Source organism: Rutilus rutilus, assembly GCF_951802725.1.
Source record: "Rutilus rutilus genome assembly, chromosome: 1".
Taxonomy (NCBI): domain Eukaryota; kingdom Metazoa; phylum Chordata; class Actinopteri; order Cypriniformes; family Leuciscidae; genus Rutilus; species Rutilus rutilus.
In genome coordinates this window covers 48,872,647-48,900,197 of record NC_140209.1, presented here as the reverse complement: position 1 = coordinate 48,900,197, position 27,551 = coordinate 48,872,647, and the positions used below count along the sequence as shown (strand labels likewise).

Sequence of the window (27,551 nt, the reverse complement as noted above, 5' to 3'; positions counted from 1 at the left end):
GATTATTCATAGGTTTTTATATGTTATATAGGAGACCAGGCTTGGTTGCCAAATTAAAAAAATAAATAAAAAATCTCTCTTGTGGAACTAACTAGTTGGTACAATGTTTATAAGATTTAGTTTTAAGAATAGAGCAACAAAGAGAAATTTTTTTTTCTTAACACCCAATTATCAAATTGATAACATCCAATTAACACACATTTATACCTGACATACTACTCAGATGATAAAAAATTCGGCCCTGCTCTCAACAACAAAATAAACACAACAAAAATGACAGCGGTGAAAAAAAAAGAAAAAAAAAGTGTTAAAGCTTCTGATCATAGAGATGTCGATATGTTTGCACAAGCTCTGCAATTCAGCAGTATCATGTCGACAGACCAGGTAATTAAAATTACACTTATGATAGTTTGATTATAAAGTATATTTGAGACTATAGATCTGGCAATGTGAGACTATAGTTTGAATCAATCCCTTTGCATCATGAGACATTGACAATACAGTACAAAACAGCTCTTTCAGAATTATCTTGAATACTGTACTCATTTGACACTTAATGAAATATAATTCACGCTTACTTTTGCAGGCATTATGTATGTCTCATATTTAGGCCAAATGTCATAAACCGCACCCTCATTATTCAAACACTCTGAGGGCACATGTTTGCCTTACTTCATTAGTGCACAATCTTTTGTAACAACACAATAAGTGTGGCTTTTCCAACAATAATAACAATTTTAAAGGCAAAGAATAAATGACAATATCTCTTTCTGAGAGTTTCTGAGAACTTTTACAGCACAATTGTCCTCTTAATCAAAAAACCCTGAGAATAATCATTCAAACAATTTCTCTTAAGAGAGATATAGGGAGCATATAAAAGGAATAATGGAGAATGTGAGAGAAATGGAAAATAAAAGCAGGTCAGGTGAGCTTCTGAATCCACTGGAATTTAATTGAATAAATCCAGGCTGGTTGCTGTCCATGTAAGAGTTGATCCAATCCTGGTATTGAGACACTCGGGCGTACACACCGGGAAAGTTGGGATCAGCACATCCTTCACCAAAACTCACAATGCCAGACTGAATCCACCGGGAGCCGTTATTACTGACCAATGGACCTCCAGAGTCTCCCTGCATTGATAAATTGATAAATACAGTTATATAGTCACTATGAAATCAAAATTGACACTTATTTTTTTATTATATAAATTTCTGTTACGTATGTGACCCGGTTCGCTGAGATGGGAACGAGACGCTGCATTGATGATGCTATCCAGGTGTCTGAGGCACGTGTGAAACTAAGCTATTGACAGACACAGTGCAATGATGTCACAAGGTGTACACGTGATCAGATTCCTATTGTCTAAAGGAAGACGCACAGGCGTCCTCGAAGTATGGCGACACAGCATCTCGTTCCCTTCTCAGGGAATGCAGGGTTACATACATAACTTAGACATTTCCCTTAGAAGGGAACTCAACGCTGATCGAAGTTTTACAGAACGCTTACAGATGGTTGTATATCAAGCCGGGGCAATGACAAGGAGCATAACCTTACTTAACCTCCAGGTCCTGGAGAAGGCAATAGAAGATAGTATAATGACCACTAATTTATTCCACTCCAATTGGTCTGTCCAGCTCTACTTCTAGTGTTTTTTTTTTTTTGTTCTCCCAGCCACTAGTGTTAGAGCAATAGGAAAGGCCCTGAGGGTATGGGTTACTACTCTTTCGCCATAATTCGATGCGTATGGCCGTCTGTCGGAAGCTAGTTATTTTAGTTTAGAAAGTTTTAAATATGGATATTTTTCTAACATAAACACATCGCTTCGTTTCAGATAAATAGCCAACATTTTTAATAGCCTATAACTCCAATTGTATACGTCTGAAAGAGGAAAGTCATTTACACCTAGGATGGCTTGAGGGTAGTACTTTAGAGGAGTAAACCATAGGGTAATTTTCATTTTTTGTTGAACTATCCCTTTAAGGCTATAGTCATGAAATGTCATGTTATATTATTATTTTTCCACAAGAGGTTAGCAGAGACAAACAATGGATTCTATCATATGTTTTAATTGGTATTTGTGTAGCCGGTTCGGGCTTGCGTGTCTCTAGTCCCTACGACTCGACTACCCCTCTGCGTTGTGTTGTGTTGTGTTGTGTTGTGTTGAATAAAAGACTGGATATGTTGCATTCAATGAAGTGCATTTAGTCAGCCTTCTCCTCGCTCTGCTCAGACCTCCCGCGGACTGAAGCGAGCTCACAATGCACATTTACAATCTCATTTACAGTGATAAAGAATATAAAGAAAATAGTAATAATTAATATCACATCAGGTGTATCAACAGTCAGTGAAATAACACAATATCTATTTATATCTATCTCTAAATGTACATTGTCACTAACTAATCTCATATGATATACATCTTTAAATCACCCACATTCCAGCATTTTATATAACCAATTCGATCGAACACATATAACAAAGAAATCACAAAAACAATAACCATACCTGCATACATGAGTTGAAAAATGCAGTAATGAATATGTTGCATTCAATGAAGTGCATTTAGTCAGCCTTCTCCTGCATACTCATTTACATTTTAACAAAACCAATCACTTAATTAATGATTATTTTCACTTATGAACACTCTTGTGAACGGGAGTGCACACAATAGGCTTGTTTGAGATGAGCAAAATCTGCGCAGAATCGATCACCGGTGATCAGCGCGAGATGCATGCCGGTGTTACAATATATTCGGTTCCTGAAATATTTGGTTCCAATGGGTGGAGCTATCATGAATATTCACGAGACCAAATTGTGGGTGGGGCAAGCAATACTAACTACAGGCGAGTGGAACAGAAATTATTAGCGTGAGCGCCTCAGATCGCGTTTTGTCCTAAACTACTCCTAACTGTTCGTTTCTCATGATGAATGACTGAGATTAAGCTTTTTAAATGTGTATTATTGCATGTTTAAATAAATATTTACAAATTGTGTATTTATTCTGTCTCCCAAAGTTGTCTGTATATTATTAAAATAGCTTTTAAATTATAGGCTGATCAAGACAACATGTCATGAACTTGGAGTTGCATGCTGCATGCTTTGAATGTTGCTTTACACTCAACTGGAAATATTTTTGATATACAACTGTACTTTATCATAAATGTTAAGCTTCAGTTGCTTCAGTTGTTTTCAGCAATGTTTTAGAACGTTGGTCAAATTAAGTGATAATTATTTAAATTGTATTTATACAAAGCAAGGTCCAACTAAAGTAATGTTGTAGCTACTTAGTTTGTGCAATTTGTAGTCTTGATAGTAGTTTATTGTTTGCCTTTCCTACTGTAGTAATATTTCCCTTTTCTGACCTCAGTAGTCACAGCAAAGTTTGGTGACACAATGGTTACTATATTACATAATGGGTTAGGATATGCTCCATTAATGTAGCTCTGAATTCAAACTGAGCTGTACGTATTTTCCCATAGGCTATATAGGACGTTGTGGTTGAAAATGAAAATTAGAGCTGTTCCTTGAAGGCATGCTCTGTGCATTGAACAGCAATCGAAAACAAAGAAGAGCCCACTTTTATGTTGTAGGCCATAAGGCACCCAGGGCAAATAAAAACCTCACTGTATAATATAGTATAAGACCTCATCTAAAAGTAGTATGTTTTGATCATGAAGATACTATCAGAGAAATCACTAAGTGTTACTTAACTCACCTTTGATTGTGAAGTTCTGTGCCCTTCTAAGAAGGACTTTTTTTTTTATATTTACTATATTATATATATCTATATTGACAGCCAATATGACAAATTCAATAAGTATGGGTAGGTTTATTTTGATGAATTGTGGTTGAGACTCACACACCCACAATTCTTTTAAAACATCACCATAGCCAATTGAATGTGGATGTTGAATGCTCCACAAACTATGTAATGAACCAATTATTTATTGGCCAGAGGTGTGTACAATAGTTAATTGCAGGTCAGAAAAGAAGTTTCTCGGGTGTGGTGGGTCATGGACATATAATTAAAAAGTATTATAATTTAAAGAAGAGCATATATGTTTATAATATAATATATATAAAATTATCTACCTATCCTTAATACTATCTAGACTGTTTAAACTTGAAAAACAAAAACATCTGCCTCAACATATTTCTGTGTAAAATTTATTGAGGTTTTTTAAAGCCTAAAAAGTTTTTTAAATGAATTTTTAAAGAATTCATTAACTCAAAATTAGTGTCTTAAAATTAAAAAAATTATTCATATTCATCATCTGTAAAAATGAGAATGTTAGACAATAGAAAAGCATGGGATCAAGGACAAAATTACTACAGCAAGACCAATAAAATATTTACTATAATATTATTTTTCAAATAAGAATTTATAACTATACCTTTCCTTCATTTTTAGTAGACCCATGCCTACTTCACCAGTGTGTTTTTGTGTTTACAAAAAAAAAAAACATAAGAATGATAACTGATAAGATGTAGGCCTAATTTCTATGATTAATGGTTAGTCATTATTTTCACTTAATTTGACCAACGTTCTAAAGCATTGCTAGAAAAAAAACAACTGTTAATTCATCTGAATCTTAACATTATGATAACCTTTGATAATGATGGTTGTGATATAAAAAAATTATAAAGTATGACGGTATCAAAAAGATTTCCAGTTAAAGGTAAAGCAAGATTCAAAGCATGCAACATGCAACTCCAAGTTCGTATGTTGTCTTGATCAGCCTATAATTTAAAGGCTATTTTAAAAATATGCAGACAACTTTGGGAGACAGAATAAAAACACAATAATATAATTGTAAAAATGTATTTAAACATGCAAAATTAAAAAGATTAATCTCAGTCATTCATGAGAAACGAACAGTTCTAGCATAGAATGTCAACAACAACTAATCTGGGAGAAATTTGGAAAAATATGTCTTTATTGTAGGACTTCCAATGTAGGTCTTCCAAGGTCTGTAGCTACTAGTTCAGGTAAACACAGTACTGAGAAACACATGCTACATGAATTATTTATAAAATATATAGTTCACGCTTAACTTCGTTCAACTTTATTACCTGTTTGAAATAAATAATCCATAAAACAAATCGCGATCTGAGGCGCTCACGCTAATAATTTCTGTTCCACTCGCCTGTTGGTCGCCCCCGCCCACGATTTGGTCTCGTGAATATTCATGATAGCTCCACCCTTTGGAACCAAATATTTCAGGAACCGAATATATTGTAACACCTGTTAGAAATGTGTCCATCTTGCTCTGATGTCATGCTGACGTATGTCAAAAATCTCTCGCGAGCGCAAGGCACACCTGTCGGATTCTGCAGTCGAGCGCAGTTGCTCTCCACCGACTGCGCTGATCAAAAGCATGATGGGAAACGACTTACTGACGACACAGCTTGATGTTCATTGGTTTAAACAACTGTGATGTATTGTTCTCTTTTAAAATGTTTGATTTTAAAACTCTGATATCATGTTTTATGTGTATACATTATGTGTTAATATTCCCAAACTATCTAACAGTGCGATCTCTATGGGTTATGCAATGTATTTTTTATAAAAAAAAAAAAAAAAAAAAAACACATGTCTGTATCAAAGAGTATAGAAGCCCAAGAGGCGAAACTCTGTTGTGTTATGGGTAACAGTCTGTAGATGGCGCTGCGGAGGCGAATCCGCCATTATGGACTGAAAGCTGCTGGAATCGTTAGCGCCAGTCAATGGCAAAATCCATTTTAGTAGGTGTTATTAGTTCATGTGTGCACTTGCTGGATTGCACATCTTTTTTGTACCTTTCCGCCTGTAATAGGACATTCATAGTTTTTTTTTTTCTTGCCATTGAAACGTTCACAGTGTAAAATATTAACTGTCTTTAGAAATGTTCATTTATAAAAAAAATTCCAAATCATATATATGGTGATGTTTACTAATTTCAAAATCAACATTTGAATAACTATCTTATTACTTATATCTAATTACTGTGTATCTGCCTATAGACAAGCGAGCATATATTATTTCATGAATTTCTGTTAGTCATATAACAAGGAAAATGCATAATAGAACATAAATATTAATAGATTAAAGTTTTGCAGTAATTTTATAATTGTATCTTTGCAAACCGTAAGTGGTAGGCTAATGAAGCCGATTCGGTGGGGATACCCTTACTAAAAAGTACTAAGGAATCTTATAGTATTTTGGGACAAAATAAATGTTTTTTATTATTATTGTTTTCATATTTATAGTATTTTGGGACAAAATATTATAGTAATCTTATAGGAATACTATAGTAATTTGGGACATACTACATAAGTACGAGAAGACTACTATAGCAGCTTAAAAATATTATAGAGAGGCTATACAGAACATCACAGCAGCAGGCTATGTTATGTTCTGTAATACCTCTATAATATCCTAGAGCCGCTATAGTATTTCTATAGTAGTCTTATAGTACTTCTATAGTAATATTTTGTCCCAAAATACTATTTTCCTAACCAACACATATACGTATATTTTCTGTCATTTAACGTCATTTAACGTCGGTCATCCTCATTAATGTATTTTAAATTGTTTTCATATTTAGATATGACGGCCAGAAAAAATTAAGCTATGTTAAGTTTTTGTTATTTTAAGTTTTTCAGTGCCATTGACTCCCTTTATTTTTCGGCGTTTTCCTTCAGTTTTCAGTCCATAATGGCGGCCGCGCCGTCAAGTCATGGGGGCAACTGTTGCTATGGGGCGTTCTATTGAGTTTCGCCTCTTGTGCTTCTATACTCTTTGTCTGTATTAAAGAAAAAAAGACTGATAAACATGTATTTGGACTGGAATTAAATAAGTAGGCTACTTTGGGTGTCTTGTTCATTATATTTATTTTCATATAAAAGCAACAGAACTTAAATTCCATCCAGTTTATTAGCAACACTGTGCACGAGCGTGAATCCTGGAATCCCGCGATATCCATCTTTGATCTCGCAGGTGTCATATCCACTACGAGAAGAGAGATCTGTCCGGCTTGCCTGTGCTTTTTTCACTCCTCCTCTCACTGCAGCCGCCTACTCTCGCCTACATTTCAGGCGAGGCAAGGCGCATCTCAAACAAGCCTCAACAATACCTATTTTTTTTTTAGGTAAAACAATACCTAAACAATACCTCGCTCTGCTCAGACCTCCCGCGGACTGAAGCGATAGCGCGCGCAACGCGCAAATGACGTCACAACCGCGACGAACACAAAACTCAGAAAGACATAAAAAAAATAAAGTATTTTCTTTTCTAACATACATATGTAGCAGACAAATTAGGATTTTGTGTGAATTTCAAATAAAACACAAGTTATAAATAATACCTGTTACATTTGCATGCACTGCAGTAATTTTGTATTTAAAGCTACACTGTGTGATAATTTCCCCCATCTAGCAGTGAAATTGTATATGACTACCCAGTGAATATAGGCTTGTTTGAGATGCGCCTAGCCTCGCCTGAAATGTATGCGAGAGTAGGCGGCTGCAGTGATGGGAGGAGTGAAAAAAGCGCAGGCAAGCCGGACAGTTCTCTTACGAGAGGTTCTCTCGTATTGCGTAAGCTAGCTTACGCTGCGGGAAAGTCTCCTTTCTCGAGATACTGAAGCCAAAAATTATCCTTAATTTTTTAAAATCTTGTCAACGCAGTGCGGCAGCCTGCAGACCTAGGGCAGGCGAATCGCGTGCCCATTGGCTGCTCTGCGGCAACTGCAGCAGCCTATGGCTGAGCCTTGCGCGTGACGTCACGTCCAATGAGCGCGCTTGGCGCGCTTAATGCGTCACAGCCCGTCATTAGGGGTGTGGCTTAGCGTATATAAGCAAGGAACAGAGGCTGCTTCGCTGATTTCTGTCTCTTCAGCGAAGCTCTTCGCATCGCTGATCTCTGAGGAAGCCGCCGTCGAATCAAGCGACCAGCAAGCCGAGGATTTCAGCCTGAGGACGTCGGCCGCTCGCCGCCTTCAGCCTTCCCTGCCTGCTACGCTATCTGGCACATATATCCTTTTCTTGCTCTGTGTTGTGTGTTTTGTGTGTCCGCCGCGACACACTTGCATCTAAAAGAGCGCGAGGCGTTGTTGCAAATGCCTCGCTCATCCTGTGGCTCGTGCAGAGCCGCGCTCAGCGACGGAGACCGCCACGTGGTGTGCGCTCTCTGCCTGGGCTTCGACCACGCAGCCAGCGCTCTCTCCGAGGGCGGCTGCGAACAGTGTGAGGAGTTACCGATGTCGACCCTACGGGCTCGACTCGCTAAATTTGAAGAACCTCCACCTTCTCCGGCCACTTCTTCCGGGCCACGTAAAAAGAAACGTCGCTCTCAAAGGCCGCCGGAACTGGACGCTACAGCTGAAGGCTCGCCGGAACCTCTCCCGCGAGCCTCGCTCTCTCCTTCCCCCCCACCCTTCACCGACGCGCAGCGGCCGGCCTCTGCCCGCACTGCCGTCGTTCTGGGGGATGATGCAGATGATGTCGCTGACAGCTGCTCTCTGCTCGCGTCTGACAGCGAGGAGTGGTCGGGCTCTCACCGCTCCGCCCCCTCGACTTTGGAGTCTACCAGAACCCGCGCTAGTGTCGACGCGGAGCTTCTCCGCCTCCTCACTCAAGCGGTCGAGAGAATGGGACTGGATTGGTCCCCACCCAAGGAGCCGGAGCCCAATCGCCTTGACGGATGCTTTCTACCTAGCCGCCGCCCTGCGCCTGCCTCTAGGTCAGCACCCTTCCTGCCTGAGCTCCACGCTGAGCTCTCTAAATCCTGGAACGCTCCGTTCTCCACCAGACTCCGCTCGCCAGTCTCCTCGGCTCTCTCCCAGGTGGACGGGGCCGCCGAGAACGGCTATATCCGTATCCCCGCCGTTGAGGAAGCTGTGGCAACGCACCTTTGCCCGCCGTCTGCTAGATGGCGCTCAAAGTCTGCCCTGCCGTCTAAAGCCTGCAGGACCACCTCAGCTCTCGCCGGCCGCGCTTTCGCCGCCTCCGGCCAGGCTGCTTCCGCCCTGCACTCTATGGCCATTCTTCAGATCCTTCAAGCCGACCTCCTCCGTGAACTGGACGAGAAGGGCTCGGGTCAGTCTGCCTTAACTGATCTGCGCAGCGCTACGGATCTTGCGCTCGCGGACATGAGTGAGTCAGAGCGCGCTGTATTTCTTAACGCACCACTCTCGCCCACCGGCCTCTTTGGCCCTGCGGTCAGCGGAATTGTGGATCGTTTCTCCGAAGTACAGAAGGCGTCGCAGGCCATGAACCTTTTCCTGCCCCGCCGTTCGAGCCCAGCCACAGGCTGCCCTCAATCTCAGCCTCCTGTGCGCAGCTCTAATCAGCGCTCTTCCCGGCCTCCCAGCGCTTCGCAGCGTCGCCAGGGCAGTCGCCCTAGGTCGCGCTCGACCAGCCGTCACAGACCGCCGCCCCCCCGGGGCCCGCGGCCCAAGATTGCGTTGAAGCCCGAGCCCGCGAAGTCCTCCTAGCATCCGCAAGGAGGAAAAGATGGTTGAGTCCCGCTACGGCCGGACCGCCATCAAAACACACAGCTCTGTCAGTCCCCTGCGTCCAGGCTACTGCAGCAGCTCACACCGCAGCCAACGAGCCAGTAATAGCACGGCGACCCAGATAAATCTCAAAAAGAGTATAAGTGCTTTAAGTGTAGAAAATGTGCCCACACCCATGTGCTCACTGCCTCACACAAGTACAGTCCCTATGGTAACGCGCTCAGAGCGCTCTCTCATAAAGCGGCCTCACACCGCTCGAGTACTAAATGTAGTAAATGTGCCCACACTCCCGTGCTCACACCTACTCGCTGCTCGCTCTGTCACTCAGTTACCTCAAGTTGCTACGGCTCAAGCCGCAGGGACATTAAGTGTAGAAAAAGTGCCCACTCCCGTGTGCTCACTGCCTCACACAGACGAGGTTCCCATGGCAACGCGTCCAGAGCGCTATCTCTTAAAGCGGAAACATTCCGCTCGAGCATCAAGTGTAGAAAATGTGCCCACAGCTTTGTGCTCACACCTGCCCACTGCCCGCTCTGCCAGACAGGTTGCAAACCTCATAAAACTCCCAAACACTGGCCGTGTCATAAGTGCATATCCCGCGCCGGCTCACGAGCACGCGCACCCACTTTCAGACACCATAATCCCCACGCCGCTCTCGCATCTGGGATATCTGCGCGCGCCGCCCCATCCTCTCTGATACAGGTTCCCCATCCCGCGCAACGCGGCGATCTGAACCCAGAGACCATTCGACCCCTAGCCATGCATGCAAAAGTATGGGAGGCTATTCGGGGCGCGTCAAAATGGGTGCTCAACATCATAAGACACGGCTATTCGCTCCAATTTGCTCGTCGCCCTCCGCGCTTTATAGCGCAGACGGAAACGAAAGTGAGTTTGGAAACAGCGCATCTGCTTCAAGCAGAAATAGCGAAGCTGCTGCGAAAAGGGGCCATAGAACAGGTTCATCCTTCCTTGAGCGAGTCAGGCTTTTACAGCCGTTACTTCCTCGTTCCCAAGAAGGACGGAGCACTAAGACCTATTTTAGATCTGAGACATCTGAACAAGGCTCTCATGAAACGGCCGTTCAAGATGATTACAACCAGACAGATCCTTGCGCAGATCCGCCCAGGAGACTGGTTTATCTCTCTCGATCTGAAAGACGCGTATTTCCAGATCCAGATAACTCCCCGTCACAGGCCATTCTTGAGATTCGCCTTCGACGGTCGAGCTTATCAATACACAGTCCTGCCGTTCGGCCTGTCTTTAGCACCCCGTACATTTACGAAATGCATGGACACGGCTCTCGCTCCCCTGAGGAGTCAGGGAATGCGAATTCTGAACTATCTGGACGACTGGCTCGTTATAGCGCAGTCAGAGACAGAACTTGTGTCTCACAGAACAGCGCTTCTCAGCCATCTGGAAAGCCTGGGTCTAGCGGTCAACTGGACCAAGAGCTCGCTCTCGCCCCGTCAGTCAATTTCCTTTCTCGGAATAGAACTGGACTCAGTGGCGATGACAGCCAGATTGTCGGAGCAGCGCGCGCGCCGCATCCAGCGCCTCGCTGCATCCTTCAAAGAAGGCAATCGGGTTCCCCTGAAAGCATTTCAGCGCGTCCTGGGGCATATGGCCTCAGCTGCAGCAGTGCTTCAGCTGGGTTTACTGCACATGCGCCCGCTTCAACGCTGGCTGAGAGCGCACGTATCCCATCGAGCCTGGGCGACCGGCGGCTCGCTAATCAGAGTGACTCAGGTCTGTGTTTCAGCCCTGCAGCCCTGGCTAGCAGCCGAATGGTATCACACTGGAGTGACTATGGGAGTGATTTCACACCGGAAAGTTGTCTCAACAGACGCGTCCAACCTAGGTTGGGGAGCGCTCTTCGAAGGCAGACCGGTCTATGGCCGCTGGTCAGACCAGGAGAATCTCCTACACATAAACTGTCTAGAGATGCTCGCGGTCGAGAAAGCGCTCATGCACTTCCTCCCATTCCTCCATGGTCACCATGTTCTAGTCCGCACGGACAACACATCAGTAGTGGCCTATGTGAACCGCCAGGGCGGTGTCAGATCAAAGAAGCTCTGCGCCCTGACGGAACGCCTCCTCGTATGGGCTCAGCACTCTCTGCGCTCTCTGAGAGCAGCACATGTGCCTGGCCATCTGAACGAGGGTCCCGACAGACTGTCCAGGGACAACGTTCCCCCTGGGGAGTGGTCTCTACACCCCCAAACAGTCCAGTCGCTGTGGCACCGCTTTGGCAGAGCGAAAGTCGACCTCTTTGCGTCAAAAGACAACGCACACTGCCCAGTATTCTTTTCAAAGAGCGAGGACGCGCTGGCCCAGACATGGCCCAGCGGCCCGCTATATGCGTTTCCACCGGTCTCTCTGCTGCCTCAGGTCATCGAGAGAGTCAGGAAAGCGCGCCACACAGTGCTCCTCATAGCCCCGTTCTGGGAGAACCAAGCTTGGTTCCCGGAACTCATACAATTGGCAGACTAAGCCCCTTGGCCGATTCCGGTGCGGAGAGACCTTCTCTCTCAAGCCCGCGGCTCGATTTGGCATCCCCACCCAGAGCACTGGTCTCTGCATGCGTGGAGCCTCAACAATTACATGCTGATCTACCAGAAGGGGTGATGAACACGATCATACAATCTAGAGCCCCCTCCACGAGGCGGCTCTACACGTCTAAATGGTCGGTGTTTAACAAATGGTGCACTACCAGAGGGCTCAATCCACAGACATGTGGGGTCTCGCAAGTATTGTGCTTCCTTCAAGAGCTACTGGACGCGGGCAGGTCCCCCTCCACGCTCAAAGTCTATGTCGCGGCCATTTCAGCGCTCTCTGTCTCAGAGCCGGGCCGCGCATTAGGAAGGAACGAGTTTGTCATCCGCTTCCTTAGAGGAGCGAGGAGGATGAACCCCCCGCGACCCCCTTCGGTTCCTATGTGGGATCTTTCACTGGTCTTAGATGCACTGAAAGCACATCCCTTTGAACCCTTAGAAACTGTGGATATGAAACACCTCACGCTCAAAACCGTTTTTCTGATAGCACTGTCTTCAGTAAAACGTGTGGGAGACCTTCACGCGTTATCCACTAACGCTGCGTGCCTCGAGTTCGGACCCAATGACTCTAAAGTTATTCTCAGACCGAGGCATGGGTATGTCCCCAAAATTTTGGGCACTCCCTTCAGAGCGCAGGTCATTTCTCTTTCAGCCCTGCTGAATGCTGGCTGCGAGGCAGATAGTAATCTCCTCTGCCCAGTTAGGGCGCTGAGAAGCTATATTTCACGCTCCACCGCCTTCAGGCGTTCAGAGCAGCTCTTTGTTTTGTTTGGTGGGCGCACCAAGGGTCTCGCCGCCTCGAAACACACCCTATCCAGATGGATAGTTGACGCTATCGCAGCTGCTTACGCATCTAAAAACCTGCAGTGCCCTTTGGGCATTCGGGCGCACTCCACCAGAGGCATGGCCTCATCGTGGGCGTGGTCCAGTGGGATTCCTATTCATGACATTTGTGCAGCGGCAGGCTGGGCCTCCCCTTCCACATTTGTTAGGTTTTACAACCTGGAAGTTCCCGCTTTGCAGGCCAAAGTGTTATCAGTCTAAGTCTCGCGTAGCCAGCCCACTGTCTGTGCGCGGGCTATGTTGCTGATTTAGCTCTACTGGTTGAGCTGCACTATGTGGAAGTATCAGTTGGACCGGCTGTGCCGCTCCCTGTCCCATATTATGTGCTTGTGTACTGTGGTATCTCGGCCGCCCAGCTCTGCTTCGCGTTCCCTGGGCTCCCCATGGGATTCATGCTGGGCGCGCGCACGGCGTTGACAAGGGTGTTCCCGCAGCGTAAGCTAGCTTACGCAATACGAGAGAACCTCTCGTAAGAGAACGTACTCGGTTACTAACGTAACCTCTGTTCTCTCTAGAGAGGGAACGAGTATTGCGTAACCCGCCGTGCTCTCGCCACGAGCTCATTTCGCTTCATGCGACAGACACCAGCGAAGCAGCCTCTGTTCCTTGCTTATATACGCTAAGCCACACCCCTAATGACGGGCTGTGATGCATTAAGCGCGCCAAGCGCGCTCATTGGACGTGACGTCACGCGCAAGGCTCAGCCATAGGCTGCTGCAGTTGCCACAGAGCAGCCAATGGGCACGCGATTCGCCTGCCCTAGGTCTGCAGGCTGCCGCACTGCGTTGACAAGATTTAAAAAAATTAAGGATAATTTTTGGCTTCAGTATCTCGAGAAAGGAGACTTTCCCGCAGCGTAAGCTAGCTTACGCAATACTCGTTCCCTCTCTAGAGAGAACAGAGGTTACGTTAGTAACCGAGTACGTTCTCTCTGCACAGTGGATCTGACACCTGTGAGATCAAAGATGGATATCGCGGGATTCACGGGATTCACGCTCGTGCTCAGTGTTGCTAATAAACTGGATGGAATTTAAGTTCTGTTGCTTTTATATGAAAATAAATATAATGAACAAGACACCCAAAGTAGCCTACTTACTTAATTCCATTCCAAGTATGTTTATCAATCTTTTTTTTCTTTAATACAGACATATGTGTTTTTTTTTTATTTGTTTTTTTTTGTTTTTGTTTTTTATAAAAATTACATTGCATAACCCATAGAAATCGCACTGTCGGATAGTTTGGGAATATTCACACATAAACGTATACACAAAAAAACATGATATCAGAGTTTTAAAATCAAACATTAGGCTTGTTTGAGATGCGCCTTGCCTCGCCTGAAATGTATGCGAGAGTAGGCGGCTGCAGTGAGAGGAGGAGTGAAAAAAGCGCAGGCAAGCCGGACAGATCTCTCTTCTCGTAGTGGATCTGACACCTGCGAGATCAAAGATGGATATCGCGGGATTCACGGGATTCACGCTCGTGCACAGTGTTGCTAATAAACTGGATGTAATTCAAGTTCTGTTGCTTTTATATGAAAATAAATAAAATGAACAAGACACCCAAAGTAGCCTACTTGTTATTTAATTCCATTCCAAATACATGTTTATCAATATTTTTTTCTTTAATACAGATGTTTTTTTGTTTTTTTTTTATAAAAAATAAATTGCATAACCCACAGAGATCGCACTGTCAGATAGTTTGGGAATATTCACACATAACATTTTACAAAACGTTACATAAAGTTTTACAATCAAACATTTTAAAAGAGAACAATACATCACGGTTGTTTAAACCAATGAGCATTAAGCTGTGTCGTCAGCAAGTCGTTTCCCATCATGCTTTTGATCAGCGCAGTCGGTGGAGAGCAACTGCGCTCAACTGCAGAATACGACACGTGCGCCTTGCGGTCGCGAGAGATTTTTGACATACGTCAGCATGACATCAGAGCAAGGCGGACCGCACTCGGACACATTTCTAACCGGCATGCATCTCGCGCTGATCACCGGTGATCGGTTCTGCGCAGATTTTGCTCATCTCAAACAAGCCTATTTTAAAAGAGAACAATACATCACGGTTGTTTAAACCAATGAGCATGAAGCTGTGTCGTCAGTAAGTTGTTCCCATCATGCTTTTGATCAGCGCAGTCGGTGGAGAGCAACTGCGCGCGACTGCAGAATCCGACACGTGCGCCTTGCGGTCGCGAGAGATTTTTGACATACGTCAGCATGACATCAGAGCAAGGCGGACCGCACTCGGACACATTTCTAACCGGCATGCATCTCGCGCTGATCACCGGTGATCGATTCTGCGCAGATTTTGCTCATCTCAAACAAGCCTTATTAGTTCCCTTTCGTGGTCACTCCGAGTTACGTCGGATGACGACGAATGGGGTTTCGCTTAGAAAGCCTCTCACCTTCGAGTATACAAAACGAGCCAATGGCAAGAAAATGCCATGGGTCTGCGGAATTTGCATAGCATAAGTCCGCCCCACGTCGTGGGTATATAAGGAAGTACGCTGGCAACATGCAGATATGTTTTCGCTTCGGAGCCAAGAGTTTTCTTCACTCCGACAAGTCATTCTGAATTATCTTCACTCTACGAGACGAGCGGCTCTTCAGTGTTGGTGTCACGGCGCGTTCCAGCGAGATCACATTGCCTGCTACTGGTCTGTGCAGTGATCTGCCGACAGTGAGTGTGTTTCTCCCTGGGCGCTTCAGCAATCTGTTGAGCTTTTCCTCTCTCTAAAAGAGCTGCACGCGGCACGTCTTTTTCAAGACGGCTCGCCCGTGTATTTACTGGATGTGGGCGCGTGATTCATCTGCCTAACGGTCACGAGCGCTGTTTCGCGTGTTGGGCTTAATCACGCTCGGCAGCGCTCGCGGATGAGTCATGTTTTCATTGCGGGAACATGACCATCGCGATGTTTATAGATTAATCTATCTCTTCCTAAAAAAAAACAAAAAAAAACGAGAGGGGATACTTTGGCTGGTGGCCAGGGTGATCTGAGGGTTTAGTGGCACAATACCGACGAGCATTCCTCGGGCCACGCCCCCCTCCACATTGCAAACCGTGGGGCTTCCGTGTGTGCCTGGTTCCTCTCGGGGACCCAGTGTTCCCCTGGTTACCCTCCGGGAACACAGGGTTCGCATCCTGAACTATCTCGACGACTGGCTAATCCTAGCTCACTCTCGAGATCAGGTTTGCGAACACAGGGACCTAGTGCTCCGGCACCTAGCTCGTCTGGGCCTTCGGGTCAACTGGGAGAAGAGCAAACTCTGCCCCGTGCAGAGGATCTCTTTTCTCGGTATGGAGATCGACTCGGTCGCCATGTGCGCGCAGCTTACGAGCGAGCGCGCGCAGTCACTGCTGTCTTGTCTTCGTCAATTCGAGGACAAGAGTGCGGTTCCACTGAAACTATTTCAGAGGCTCCTGGGGCATATGGCATCCGCAGCCGCAGTAACGCCGCTCGGTTTACTTCATATGAGACCGCTTCAGCTTTGGCTTCGTGATCGAGTCCCGAGGTGGGCATGACAACACGGCACGCTCCAAGTCCCAGTGACTCCAGCCTGCCGTCAGACCTTCACCCCGTGGTCGAACCTCAGTTTTCTACGGGCCGGAGTGCCCTTAGAACGAGTTTCCTGGGATATTGTTGTATCAACGGATGCCTCCACCACGGGCTGGGGCGCCATGTCCAATGGACATGCTGCCGCGGGCTCCTGGACAGGACCCCAGCGCCTTTGGCATGTCAATTGCCTCGAGTTGCTGGCTGTACGTCTCGCCCTGCACCGCTTCCATGCGTTGCTCAGGGGCCAGCACGTACTAGTCCGATCAGACAATACCGCGACAGTAGCGTACATCAACCATCAAGGTGGTCTACGCTCCCGCCGTATGTCGCAACTCGCTCGCCACCTCCTCTTATGGAGTCAGAAGCATCTGAGGTCGCTTCGAGCCATTTATATCCCGGGAGACCTGAACTAGGCGGCCGACGAGCTGTCTCGGCTTCGGCCTCTCGCTGGAGAATGGCGACTCCATCCCCAGTTGGTCCAGCTGATTTGTGATCAGTTCGGGGACGCACAGGTATCTGTTTGCCTCCCACGACTCATCCCACTGCGACCTGTATTATTCCCTGACCAAGGGCCAGGGAGGACGAGGAGCAGGTCATTTTGGTTGCCCCGTATTGGCACAACCGGACTTGGTTCTCCGAACTAGTGCTCCTCGCGACAATTCCTGGCCAATTCCTCTGAGGAACGGAAGTAGAAAACCGTTTAGTCAGTTGAAACCGCTATGAATCATGGGAAATAGAACGGGCGCAGAAAAAAGGTGAATAAAACTTTGAATTTACACAAATAGGCTGGATTACCTGCCGAGAAGAAAGCAGGCAATTTCGGCGTCCGTTTTAAAATCTTTGCTCCTCATGAGCTCTTTCCATCTGGGAAAAGTTACTCCAAAATTGACTTTGGTCTTGCTGATTTGCCTGTCGCGTTGACGTTTTAATTCTCTCTTTCGCTTCCTTGGCGACTCTGCTACATGTCCTCAAAAATAGGCGTGATCCTCCATCAGCAATCTTTCAAATCTGCCGTCTCTGTGTCACTGAGTGTAAAGCGCGAAAGGCGAAGCTTGAATTTACAGGTATGTCCCTCTTTGGCTAATGTAGTTTGAAGATGTAGAGGCAACATGGCGACCGGCATTCGAACCAGGGGGGTAATCGAGCTCTCGATTTCCGTACCACCCCCGGAAGCCGCCATTGGCTAACAAGCCATCACCTGCTGTTAGCATCCCATTGACTCCCATTCATTTTGGCATCACTTTGACAGCGAATAACTTTACATCTGAGCCGTTTAAAGACTCCATTTGCCCATTATTTATTTCTAAAGAAACACGACAATGTATAAAATGCTCCATTACCTTGTATCTTACGTTATGGCCCCGTAGAAGCAGTTTTTGTAAAAACAGGCTAACGATTGCGTCATAACCACGTGACTCTCTGGAAATTACCGTAGAGACAGGAGGAGAAGCTCGCACTCAATCGGGGGGACGTGGAGGCATAAAGTCCGATAAAGTCAAGGGAGAAGCCCATATTGAATCATAAAGTTGCTTCTGCTCCTAGCACATGGACAGCTCCTACTCACGCTCTTTGTCTCTGCAAGTTTCAGAAGGGAATGATTCAGATTTCTCTTGGCACAGCTCCTAGAAGACTTACAACTGTCAGACAGGCTTCTCACGTCACATCCACGTCGTCAAGCTCAGTTTGAGTCTGCGCAGTACGCTCAGCCATCAGGAAATGAGTGCTTCTAATTTGCTTCACTTTTCTCCGTTGAAACTTATGGGGTCGCTGTGTCCAGTTTATATACTGTCTATGATTCGAACCCCTCACCCGTATGTACTTTCAATGGCAGATTATAAACTTGCGAGAATACTTTATTACTTGAAAGAAGTAAATATACATTAATGAGCACATATATTTTTGAAAGAACTAAGTGTTTTTTGCTAAGAATCAACTAAAAAAATTACACAGTGTAGCTTTAAGCAAGAGAATGTGAAGAATGTGCTTATTTATATTATTGTTCAAATCCAGTAATATAGAGGTAAATAAAATAATAGAGATAAATAATATAATAATAAAAAACTAGATTTGTTCTATTTGAGAAGCCGTTTCAAGTTCAAGTTGAAGTTCAAGTTGAGCTTTATTGTCATTCCGCTACATGTGGGGACATACAGTGGAACGAAATGTCGTGCCTCGCAGGACCACGGTGCTACATAAACACAGACAACTGTGAAGTATAATACAAACTATACGAATGCTTCACATAAATACTGTACATGTGCAAAGAGAAATATTTTTAGTCAAGCAGCTGGTTGGGGAACAGTGCAGGATGATTTGTAGTGCATGAGCATGTAAACATTGCTGCATCTTTGTGGGATTGTGTACTTGTATTACATCTGTAATGCATATCAGTGACTGAGAGATGAGAGACAGATGTGAGAGTTGCATATTTTGAGTTTTGATGTTTGGACTGAATCATTGGGCTAATTTTGTTACTCAGATCTGGCAACCTTGATAGGTAATGTACAGTTAAGTGCAGGGAACCCCCCAAAAATTTTTAAATGTTCATATTTTTGTAAATAAAAAAAGTCTTACCTGACATGAATCTTTCCCTCCCTGAGTTAATCCAGCACAAATCATATTGCTTGTGATGCCTCCTCTATAAGCATTATCACAGTCACTGTTGCTCACAATTGGTATCATCACCTCCTGCAGTAGGTCAGGAATCTGGTTGCCTGTGACAGATCAGAGGACCATTTTAATGGCCAGTTGCTGAGCTTTACAGTATTTGCAAGTAATTGTTTACTCACTTCCAGCTTGTAACACGCCCCATCCAGTGACCCAGCTCTCTGTACCTGCACCAAATACACTACCAGCAGCAGCCAGACAGACTGGCCTGATATAATCAGAGAACGTCACAGAAGAGGAGAGCTGGAGCAGTGCTATATCGTTATCTTTACTAACATCGTTATAGTTGGGATGGTTAATGAATCGACTCGCTGTCCTGGATTGCTCATAAGGGTTAAAGCCTGATTGGCTCCGACGTCCTAGGTAGATCTTAATGGTACCCATGGAGGAGCTGTGAATAGGCAAACTCAGTTTTAATTCCACTGTGATAAATGTATAATTGTGTCTTGAGTTGTATTGTATTTAAGCGTCAAGTTCATACCTTTGGAAGCAGTGAGCTGCAGACAAAACCCAGTCTTTATTGATTAGACTCCCGCCACAAAAATGGCCTCCATAGAGGGCACTTTGAAGGCTGACTTGCCACGGCCAAGACCCTGCAGTTGCAGCCTGTCCTCCAACAATCTTGGTGTTGAGGGGAGCTTGACCACACACTGATTATAGGAAAGAAAGTGAGGGAATTATCAACTAAAATGCCCAAAAGCATACAAAACATGTGGAACACGATTGTTATGGTCATTGCAACTTACCATCTAACTGGCAGAGAGAACCTATGAGGGAGACAGAGACCAGATATTTAGATAAACACTTACAAAGCTGATGAACTGGTTTGTGTTACCCACAACCTCACTGTTTCAACTTTTACATAAATGTGTTGGCACATAACATTGGCATGAATCAAGATAATACTTTCGCATGAATTATAGCCATGTTGTTAAAATCAGTGTTGGGTGTAACGCATTACAGGTAATCAGATTACTTTTTTTAACTAACTATTAAAGTAACACATTATTTTTTAATTTACAACAAAATATCTGAGTTACTTTTTCAAATAAGTAACACAGGTTACTTTTTTTCCCATTTGTTGACTGACACATCTCCTGTCCCCATGTTGAGAGAAATCGTGAGTAAGGGGCAGAGGTGTTGTGTGTGCTGTGTAAACATGATGGTTATTGTAGCTCTTCCTACAATAATTAAATATGTTAAATAACACAAATATATGCATTTAATCTCACATTATTAACCAATGTCATTGCTGATGACCTACGATGATCGAATTCAACCATACTAATAATCAAAAACGACTTTAGCACAGGTTAGAAAAAGTAAAATATAAGTATGAAGTATGAATGGTGTGAATACTGTATCCTGTTGAAGGGATAGTTTAACCAAAAATTAAAACAACCAAACAGTTGGCCCCATTTTTCAAAATATCTTTGTGGCAAGCAGTGCTGGGCCGAGGGCCATGGGAACGCAGCGAGGCCGTCACCTGCACGCCACACTGGTCACAAGTCTCACGGAGGAGCTCCGGAAGGATAGAAGTGACTACAGTGCAAGCTGAGAGAGGACCAGGCCTGGACTATTTATGTTGTGTTTTATAATGTTTATATCCGTGAGGGGCTGCCGCTTTACTTTTGTGTTGTTGTTTGTTTATTTTATGACTAAAGTTTCTTGAACATTGACCGGTTCCCACCTTCTTCTCTGAGCCTTAACTTTGTGACAGTCTTCTTTTGTGCTCAGCAGAAGAAAGAAATTCAAGGTTCAGAACTACTTGAGAGTGAGTAAATAATAACAGAATTCTCCTTTTTAGGTGACCTATCCTTGTAACAGCTAGTAGGGCTAGAAAAGGTCTTTTTTATGTACCCTAGTAACATATTGTACTTGCACACGTCTAATTGTCAGTTTTTTTTAATGATGCTTGTATTTGTAATTGTGTTATGGTTTAGGTATGTTGTTGTATGTGAGAGAATGTTGAATGTAAAGTCACTGAATATGACATGACAAGCATGAGTAAAGTGTTCTTGTGTATATTATAACTTTGCTTTTGAACCTTGTGTAGAAAGGGACTCATAGATGTAATAACTTATGACATTCCAGGAAATCCCTTATATGGACAAAAGCATCCAGCTATCGCTGTAGCTGAATAAAAAGCAGAAACTTACTAACAGTAAGTGTATATTTATCCATAAAGAACATACTCATGTTTCAGAGTTTATTAGGGGAAAAGAGGATGTATGAAAGAAGAGTCACAAACAGTACATAAACATGTAGAGAAATTTCTTTTTTTTTTTCATATATATATATATAGGCCTATATATATATATATATATATATATATATATATATATATATATATATACATACTGACTTACTCCATCAATGTTGTGTAAAATGTCGGTTATCTAGTTTTACCGGTTTTAGGACAAACATTAACGTTTCCTGGAAACAATTGTCTTTAATTGACAGGATTCTTTAATGAAGAGAAAGTTCAAAAGAACCGCATTTATCTGAACTAGAAAGCTTTTGTTATTCAAATGTCTTTAATTTCTTTCAAAAAACAAAATTTATTACTGACCACAAACTTTTGAATGGTAGCATATTACAAAAGTGTGTTTGTAGGACAGCCATTTCAGGTATCGGGGTGGGAGAGTTACAAAGGTCCTTAGCAAGAGGAATTCAATTGGCTTGTCATTAAACCATTTAAACATTATTAAGCTTACACTTATGGACTTTAGTAAGATCTTACCTGCTATGTTGAGAAGTATGGTTCCAACAACAGCGGTGTTCAACTTCATACTTGCTCTGTTGCGTGTTCTGACTGCTGTCTGCTCAACTCTCAGCTCTCTAATGAGATGTAAATCAAGTGCTGTCGTGTTTTTTTGTTCTCAGCCCCCACCTTTTTCTTATACCTTTAGTCTCAGTATTTACAAAACATGCCCCAGTCCCCTGTCATTTCAGGTGTCGCTTCCAGTTTAGGAACAAATAACAGCATTCCGGATGGAGTTGACCTACAATGTCAAAAATTCACAAAAGTCTTCCATTTTCTTAGTTTTTGATATTTTTTCTCTATTAAACCTCCCTGTCTGCCTCTGCCTCTTCCTGACACATGAAATAAACAATAAACTTAACCAGAGAGTCTAAGAATCTTCATCTCCTCCCCTTTTATTATTTTATTCATCATTTTAAAATTTATTTGTGCTGGTATTAATCATAAAGACATACATATTTATTTACAGTACCTTTCAAAAAGTTTTCACCCAGGCAGAATTTATTTGATAAAAAATATTCAGTAATATTGTCAAATATTATTATTTAAAATAAATGTTTAATATCTTTTAAACTGTAATTTATTTCTGTGATGGCAAAGCTGAATTTTAAGCATTATAAATGTCTTTACTTTCACCTCTGATCAATTTAGTATTTTAACAATTTTATTAATACACATTTTAACAGTAGCCTAGTGTATGTTTAACCATAAAGAACATACTCATGTTTCAAAGATGAAAGTTTTTCTAGTGAGTTTATTAGGGGAAAAGAGGATGTATGAAAGAAGAGTCACAAACAGTAGGCTACGTAAACATGTAGAAAATGATTTACATTTTTTTCCCATATATATATATATATATACATATATATATATATACATACATACATGGGTCATTCCTGGGATTCGGTAATATTTCAGTCCCCTGGATTTTTGAAAGTGGTGGTTCACCAAAATGAAATGTTAAAAGCTTTTCACAATACATTGGTATGTCCTTTATAATGAATACAAATAATTATTGCATTTAAATAATTTTTATCATTAAAAAAAATCTTATTTCTGTCTTACAGCAAGCATTTTGTCATGTCCCTGAGGTTCTACGCTGAATTTGTACTTGGAAAATAATTAATACAGTGTGCACAGTGTCTATAATTTTTGGCAATAATGCAAGTATTTATTTGTATTCTTTGCTTTTGAAAAGAAAAACTTTTAAAAAATGCAAGATATTTGATAAAAAACAACTTATAAAGCTACGTCCCTCAGTCTAAACTCAACCCCGACACGCCAACCATTCTCCGCCCATAATAATTTAGACTCCACCCATATGTGACATCATTCACAGAAAGTTGCATCTTTCAGCTCTCTTCAACAGCATGGTGCAGAAGAAGGTGAGTGATATCACACTTTTTATTCATTTTTTGAGGTGTATTATAGTCAGGGAGGGTACTGTCAAGCTTAACCACTCAACCCCATCACATACAATTAAGATGGAAAATGATGACTTTTCACAATTTTATTTTAATCCATAAAAATCTAAAATATATTTATTTCATTGGCTGCCATATGTGGCCCACTCTTCTACACCACATTAAAAGCAGTGGCCATTTTGAGCAAAAAAACTCAACCCCATCACACTCAACCCCATCACATATGTCATTGTTTCGGGGTTGTAAACTTTGTGTCAGGGTTGAGTTATTCACTTAATTTAATCAGTGATTTCAATTTAAAAATGTAATTTCAGTAAATATATTATTACCAAAATCATAACCCATATTCCCCTCCTTGAACTGCCACCTTACCGTGGTGGAGGGGTTTGAGAACCTGAATGACCTTAGGAGCTATGTTGTCTGGGGCTATATGCCCCTGGTAGGGTCTCCCAAGACAAACAGGTTCTAGGTGGTTCATGGAACGTCAGACTAAGAGCGGTTCAAAAACCCTTTATGATGGCATTAACTCCAAGGACCGTGACGTCGCACAGCATGGCGCAGCCGGGGCCCCACCCTGGAGCCAGGCCCGGGGTTGGGGCTTGTATGCGAGCGCCTGGTGGTCGGGCTTTCCCCCATGGGGTCCGGCCGGGCTCAGCCCGAAGGAGCGACGTGGGGCCGCCCTCCCGTGGACCCACCACCTGCAGGAGGGAACGTAAGGGGCTGGTGCTTAATGGATCGGGCGGCAGTTGAAGGCGAGGGCCTCAACAACTCGATCCCTGGACACGGAATCTAGCTCTAGGGACATGGAACGTCACCTCTCTGGCGGGGAAGGAGCCTGAGATTGTGCGTGAGGTTCAGAGATTCCGACTAGAGATAGTTGGGATCACCTCCACGCACAGCTTGGGCTCTGGAACCACACTCCTTGAGAGAGGATGGACTCTTCACCACTCTGGAGTTGCCCATGGTGAGAGGCGGCGGGCTGGTGTGGATTTGCTTATAGCCCCCCAGCTCAGCCGTCATGTGTTGGGAGTTCAACCCGGTGAACGAGAGGGTCGCTTCCCTGTGCCTTCGGGTCGGGGATAGGTCTCTTACTATCGTGTGCGCCTATGGGCCAAACGGCAGTGTAGAGTACCCGGCCTTCTTGGGGTGCTGGAAAGTGCTCCGACTGGGGACTCCGTCGTTCTACTGGGGGACTTCAACGCCCACGTGGGCAGCGAGAGTGACACCTGGAGGGGCATGATTGGGAGGAACTGCCCCCCAAATGGTGTTCTGTTATTGGACTTCTGTGCTAGTTACAGCTTGTCCATAACGAACACCATGTTCAAGCATAAGGGTGTCCTGGTGATGTGCACTAATGGACACCCTTATGCTTGAACATGGTGTTCGTTATGGACAAGCTGTAACTAGCACAGAAGTCCAATAACAGAAGGCCGATAGGTTGACCTCCGATTGACCAATAGGCCGGAGGTCAATGATCGACTTTGTGGTCGTTTCATCTGACCTCCGGCCGTATGTCTTGGACACTCGGGTGAAGAGAGGGGCGGAGCTGTCAACTGATCACCACCTGGTGGTGAGTTAGATCCGATGGCGTGGGAGGAAGCTGGACAGACTCGGCAGATCCAAACGTACTGTGATGGTCTGTTGGGAACGCTTGGCCGAATCCCCTGTCAGAGAGATCTTCAACTTCCACCTCCGGCAGAGCTTCGACCAGATCCTGAGGGAGTCTGGAGATATTGAGTCCGAGTGGACCATGTTCTCCACCTCCATTGTCAACGCGGCCACTCGGAGCTGTGCCCGTAAGGTCTCCGGTGCCTGTCAAGGCGGCAATCCCCGAACCCGGTGGTGGACACTGGAAGTAAGGGATGCCGTCAAGCTGAAGAAGGAGTCCTATCGGGCCTGGCAGGCTTGTGGGACTCCTGAGGCAGCTGACGGGTACCGGCAGGCCAAGTGGACTGCAGCCCGGGTGGTAGTGGAGGCAAAAAATCGGGCCTGGGGGGGGTTCGGTAAGGCCATGGAGAAGGACTATCGGTCGGCCTCGAAGAGATTCTGGCAAACCATCCGGCGCCTCAGGAGGGGGAAGCAGTGCCCTACCAATGCTGTTTACAGTGGAGGTGGGCAGCTGTTGACCTCAACTAGGGATATCATCGGACGGTGGAAGGGATACTTCGAGGATCTCCTCAATCCCACCGGGTTCATGGGAGTTTGCCCAACCAATCCACATGTGCTTTGCTTTGTATTTGGAGAAGGCATGCGACTGTGTCCCTCGCGGCATCTTGTGGAGGGTGCTCTGGGAGTATGGGGTTCGGGCGCCCTTTGCTAAGGGCTATCCGGTCCCTGTACGACCGGAGCAGGAGCTTGGTTCGCATTGCGGGCAGCAAGTCAGACTTGTTCCCGGTGCATGTTGGACTCCGGCAGGGCTGCCCTTTGTCACCAGTTCTGTTCATAATTTTTATGGACATAATTTCTAGGCGCAGCCAGGGGCCAGAGGGTGTCAGGTTTGGGGACCACGCGATTTTATCTCTGCTCTTTGCGGATGATGTTGTCATGCTGGCCCCATCAGACCAGGACCTTCAGCATGCACTGGGGCGGTTTGCAGCCGAGTGTGAAGCGGCTGGGATGCGAATCAACACCTCCAAATCCGAGGCAATGGTCCTCGGTCGGAAAAGGGTGGTTTGCCCACTTCAGGATGGTGGAGAGTTCCTGCCTCAAGTGGAGGAGTTTAAGTATCTTGGGGTCTTGTTCATGAGTGAGGGAAGGATGGAACGGGAGATTGACAGATGGATCGGTGCAGCTTCTGCAGTAATGCGGTCGATGTACCGGTCTGTCATGGTGAAGAAAGAGCTGAGCCGCAAGGCGAAGCTCTCGATTTACCGGTCAATCTACGTTCCTACTCTCACCTATGGTCATGAGCTGTGGGTCATGACCGAAAGGACAAGATCCCGGATACAGGTGGCCGAAATGAGCTTCCTCCGCAGGGTGGCTGGGCGATCCCTTAGAGATAGGGTGAGAAGCTCAGTCACTCGGGAGGAGCTCAGAGTAGAGCCGCTGCTCCTCCACATCAAGAGGGGCCAGCTGAGGTGGCTCGGGCATCTTTTCCGGTTTAGACACTAGTGAATTTACCTATTGTGCCCATTTGATAAAAGGTTCTGTTTGGTAATCTATTTTTGTTTTTTTCTTACCAAAAATATTTGAAAGTTACTAACGACCGTACTGTCTGCAGTAGTTTTCTTTGTTTAAATTCTCACTGCAGTTCAGATAATAAAGTAAAAATGAAAAAAACTAAATATGACTATGTCTTTATTACATGGTTGCCTAAAATAAAATAGTGTTTTGTTTGAGTCTCAAAGAGGGATTTTCGTATTAAACAAATACAAATTAAAAGTAGGCCATTGTGTCCTTTCAACCCCGTTACAGTATTCAACCCCATCACAGCATTCTCAACCCTGTCACATTAATATTTTTGGAAAATAAAATAAGGAAGACAATTAAAAATTAAAGCATTTCTTGCTGATTACCACCTGACATGTTAAGGGCTAACACAGTAAAATTGTGGTTTTAGTGAAACATCTAAATTAAATTTTTTCTTACTAAAATAAAGAGACCACGGACAAACAATTTGGATATTTGTAACTTCCATCACATACAAATGTGAAAATTAGCATAAATGTTACATTTGAAGTCACTGAATTGGTATGAGGGACACATGAGCAGTAGGTAGATGTTAGTTTTATAACAAGTTTTGTGTAAAATCCTGTTTAAACTAATTAAATTTTGTCCGTTACGGGGTTGAGAATAAAAGGTGTACAAATCTGAAAAAAACTGAAAATAATAAAAAGTCTTTAATGCCTGAGATGGGAAAATATGATTTTATGAAGGTTTGATATGTGCCTAATAATGTGGGGTATTTAGAAATGTAATCATATGTAGTTCAAAAATTAAAAAAGTCCAAGTTGAAATATTACCGAATCCCAGGAATGACCCACATACATACATACATACTGACTTACTCCATCAATGTTGTGTAAAATGTCGGTTATCTAGTTTTACCGGTTTTAGGACAAACATGAACGTTTCCTGGAAACCATTCCCTTAAAGGAGCCCTACTGAGACATGACTTACTGGCAACGCGAGACTTAATAATGAGTAGGCGAGATATCTGTTCATGCAATCGCGCGATAAACATTTCCTCCATTTTGAAACATTTTAAACGAGACGGAGCATTGCATTCACTTATCTGTT

At 44.2% G+C, this 27,551-nt stretch overlaps 1 protein-coding gene across 1 annotated transcript; it reads right to left on the bottom strand.

The window, feature by feature from the left end:
• LOC311300616 (trypsin-like) lies at positions 1–21,964 on the bottom strand. Its single transcript, XM_084424991.1, has 6 exons — positions 21,868–21,964; positions 19,871–19,891; positions 19,606–19,774; positions 19,247–19,515; positions 19,032–19,171; positions 1–1,130 (listed from the first exon to the last, which is right to left on the bottom strand). The coding sequence occupies exons 1-6, from the start codon at positions 21,914–21,916 to the stop codon at positions 852–854; spliced, it is 927 nt and encodes a 308-aa protein (XP_084281117.1). The 5' UTR covers positions 21,917–21,964; the 3' UTR covers positions 1–851.
• Positions 21,965–27,551: the final 5,587 nt, after the last annotated feature.

Excerpts from the sequence above, each read along its gene's own strand:
- LOC311300616 (XM_084424991.1), bottom strand. The coding sequence starts at position 21,916 with ATGAAGTTGAACACCGCTGTTGTTGGAACCATACTTCTCAACATAGCA. Across the intron at positions 19,892-21,867 it reads CATACTTCTCAACATAGCAG|GTTCTCTCTGCCAGTTAGAT; the intron begins GTAAGATCTTAC and ends TCTCCCTCATAG. Across the intron at positions 19,172-19,246 it reads GGGCGTGTTACAAGCTGGAA|GCAACCAGATTCCTGACCTA; the intron begins GTGAGTAAACAA and ends GATCTGTCACAG.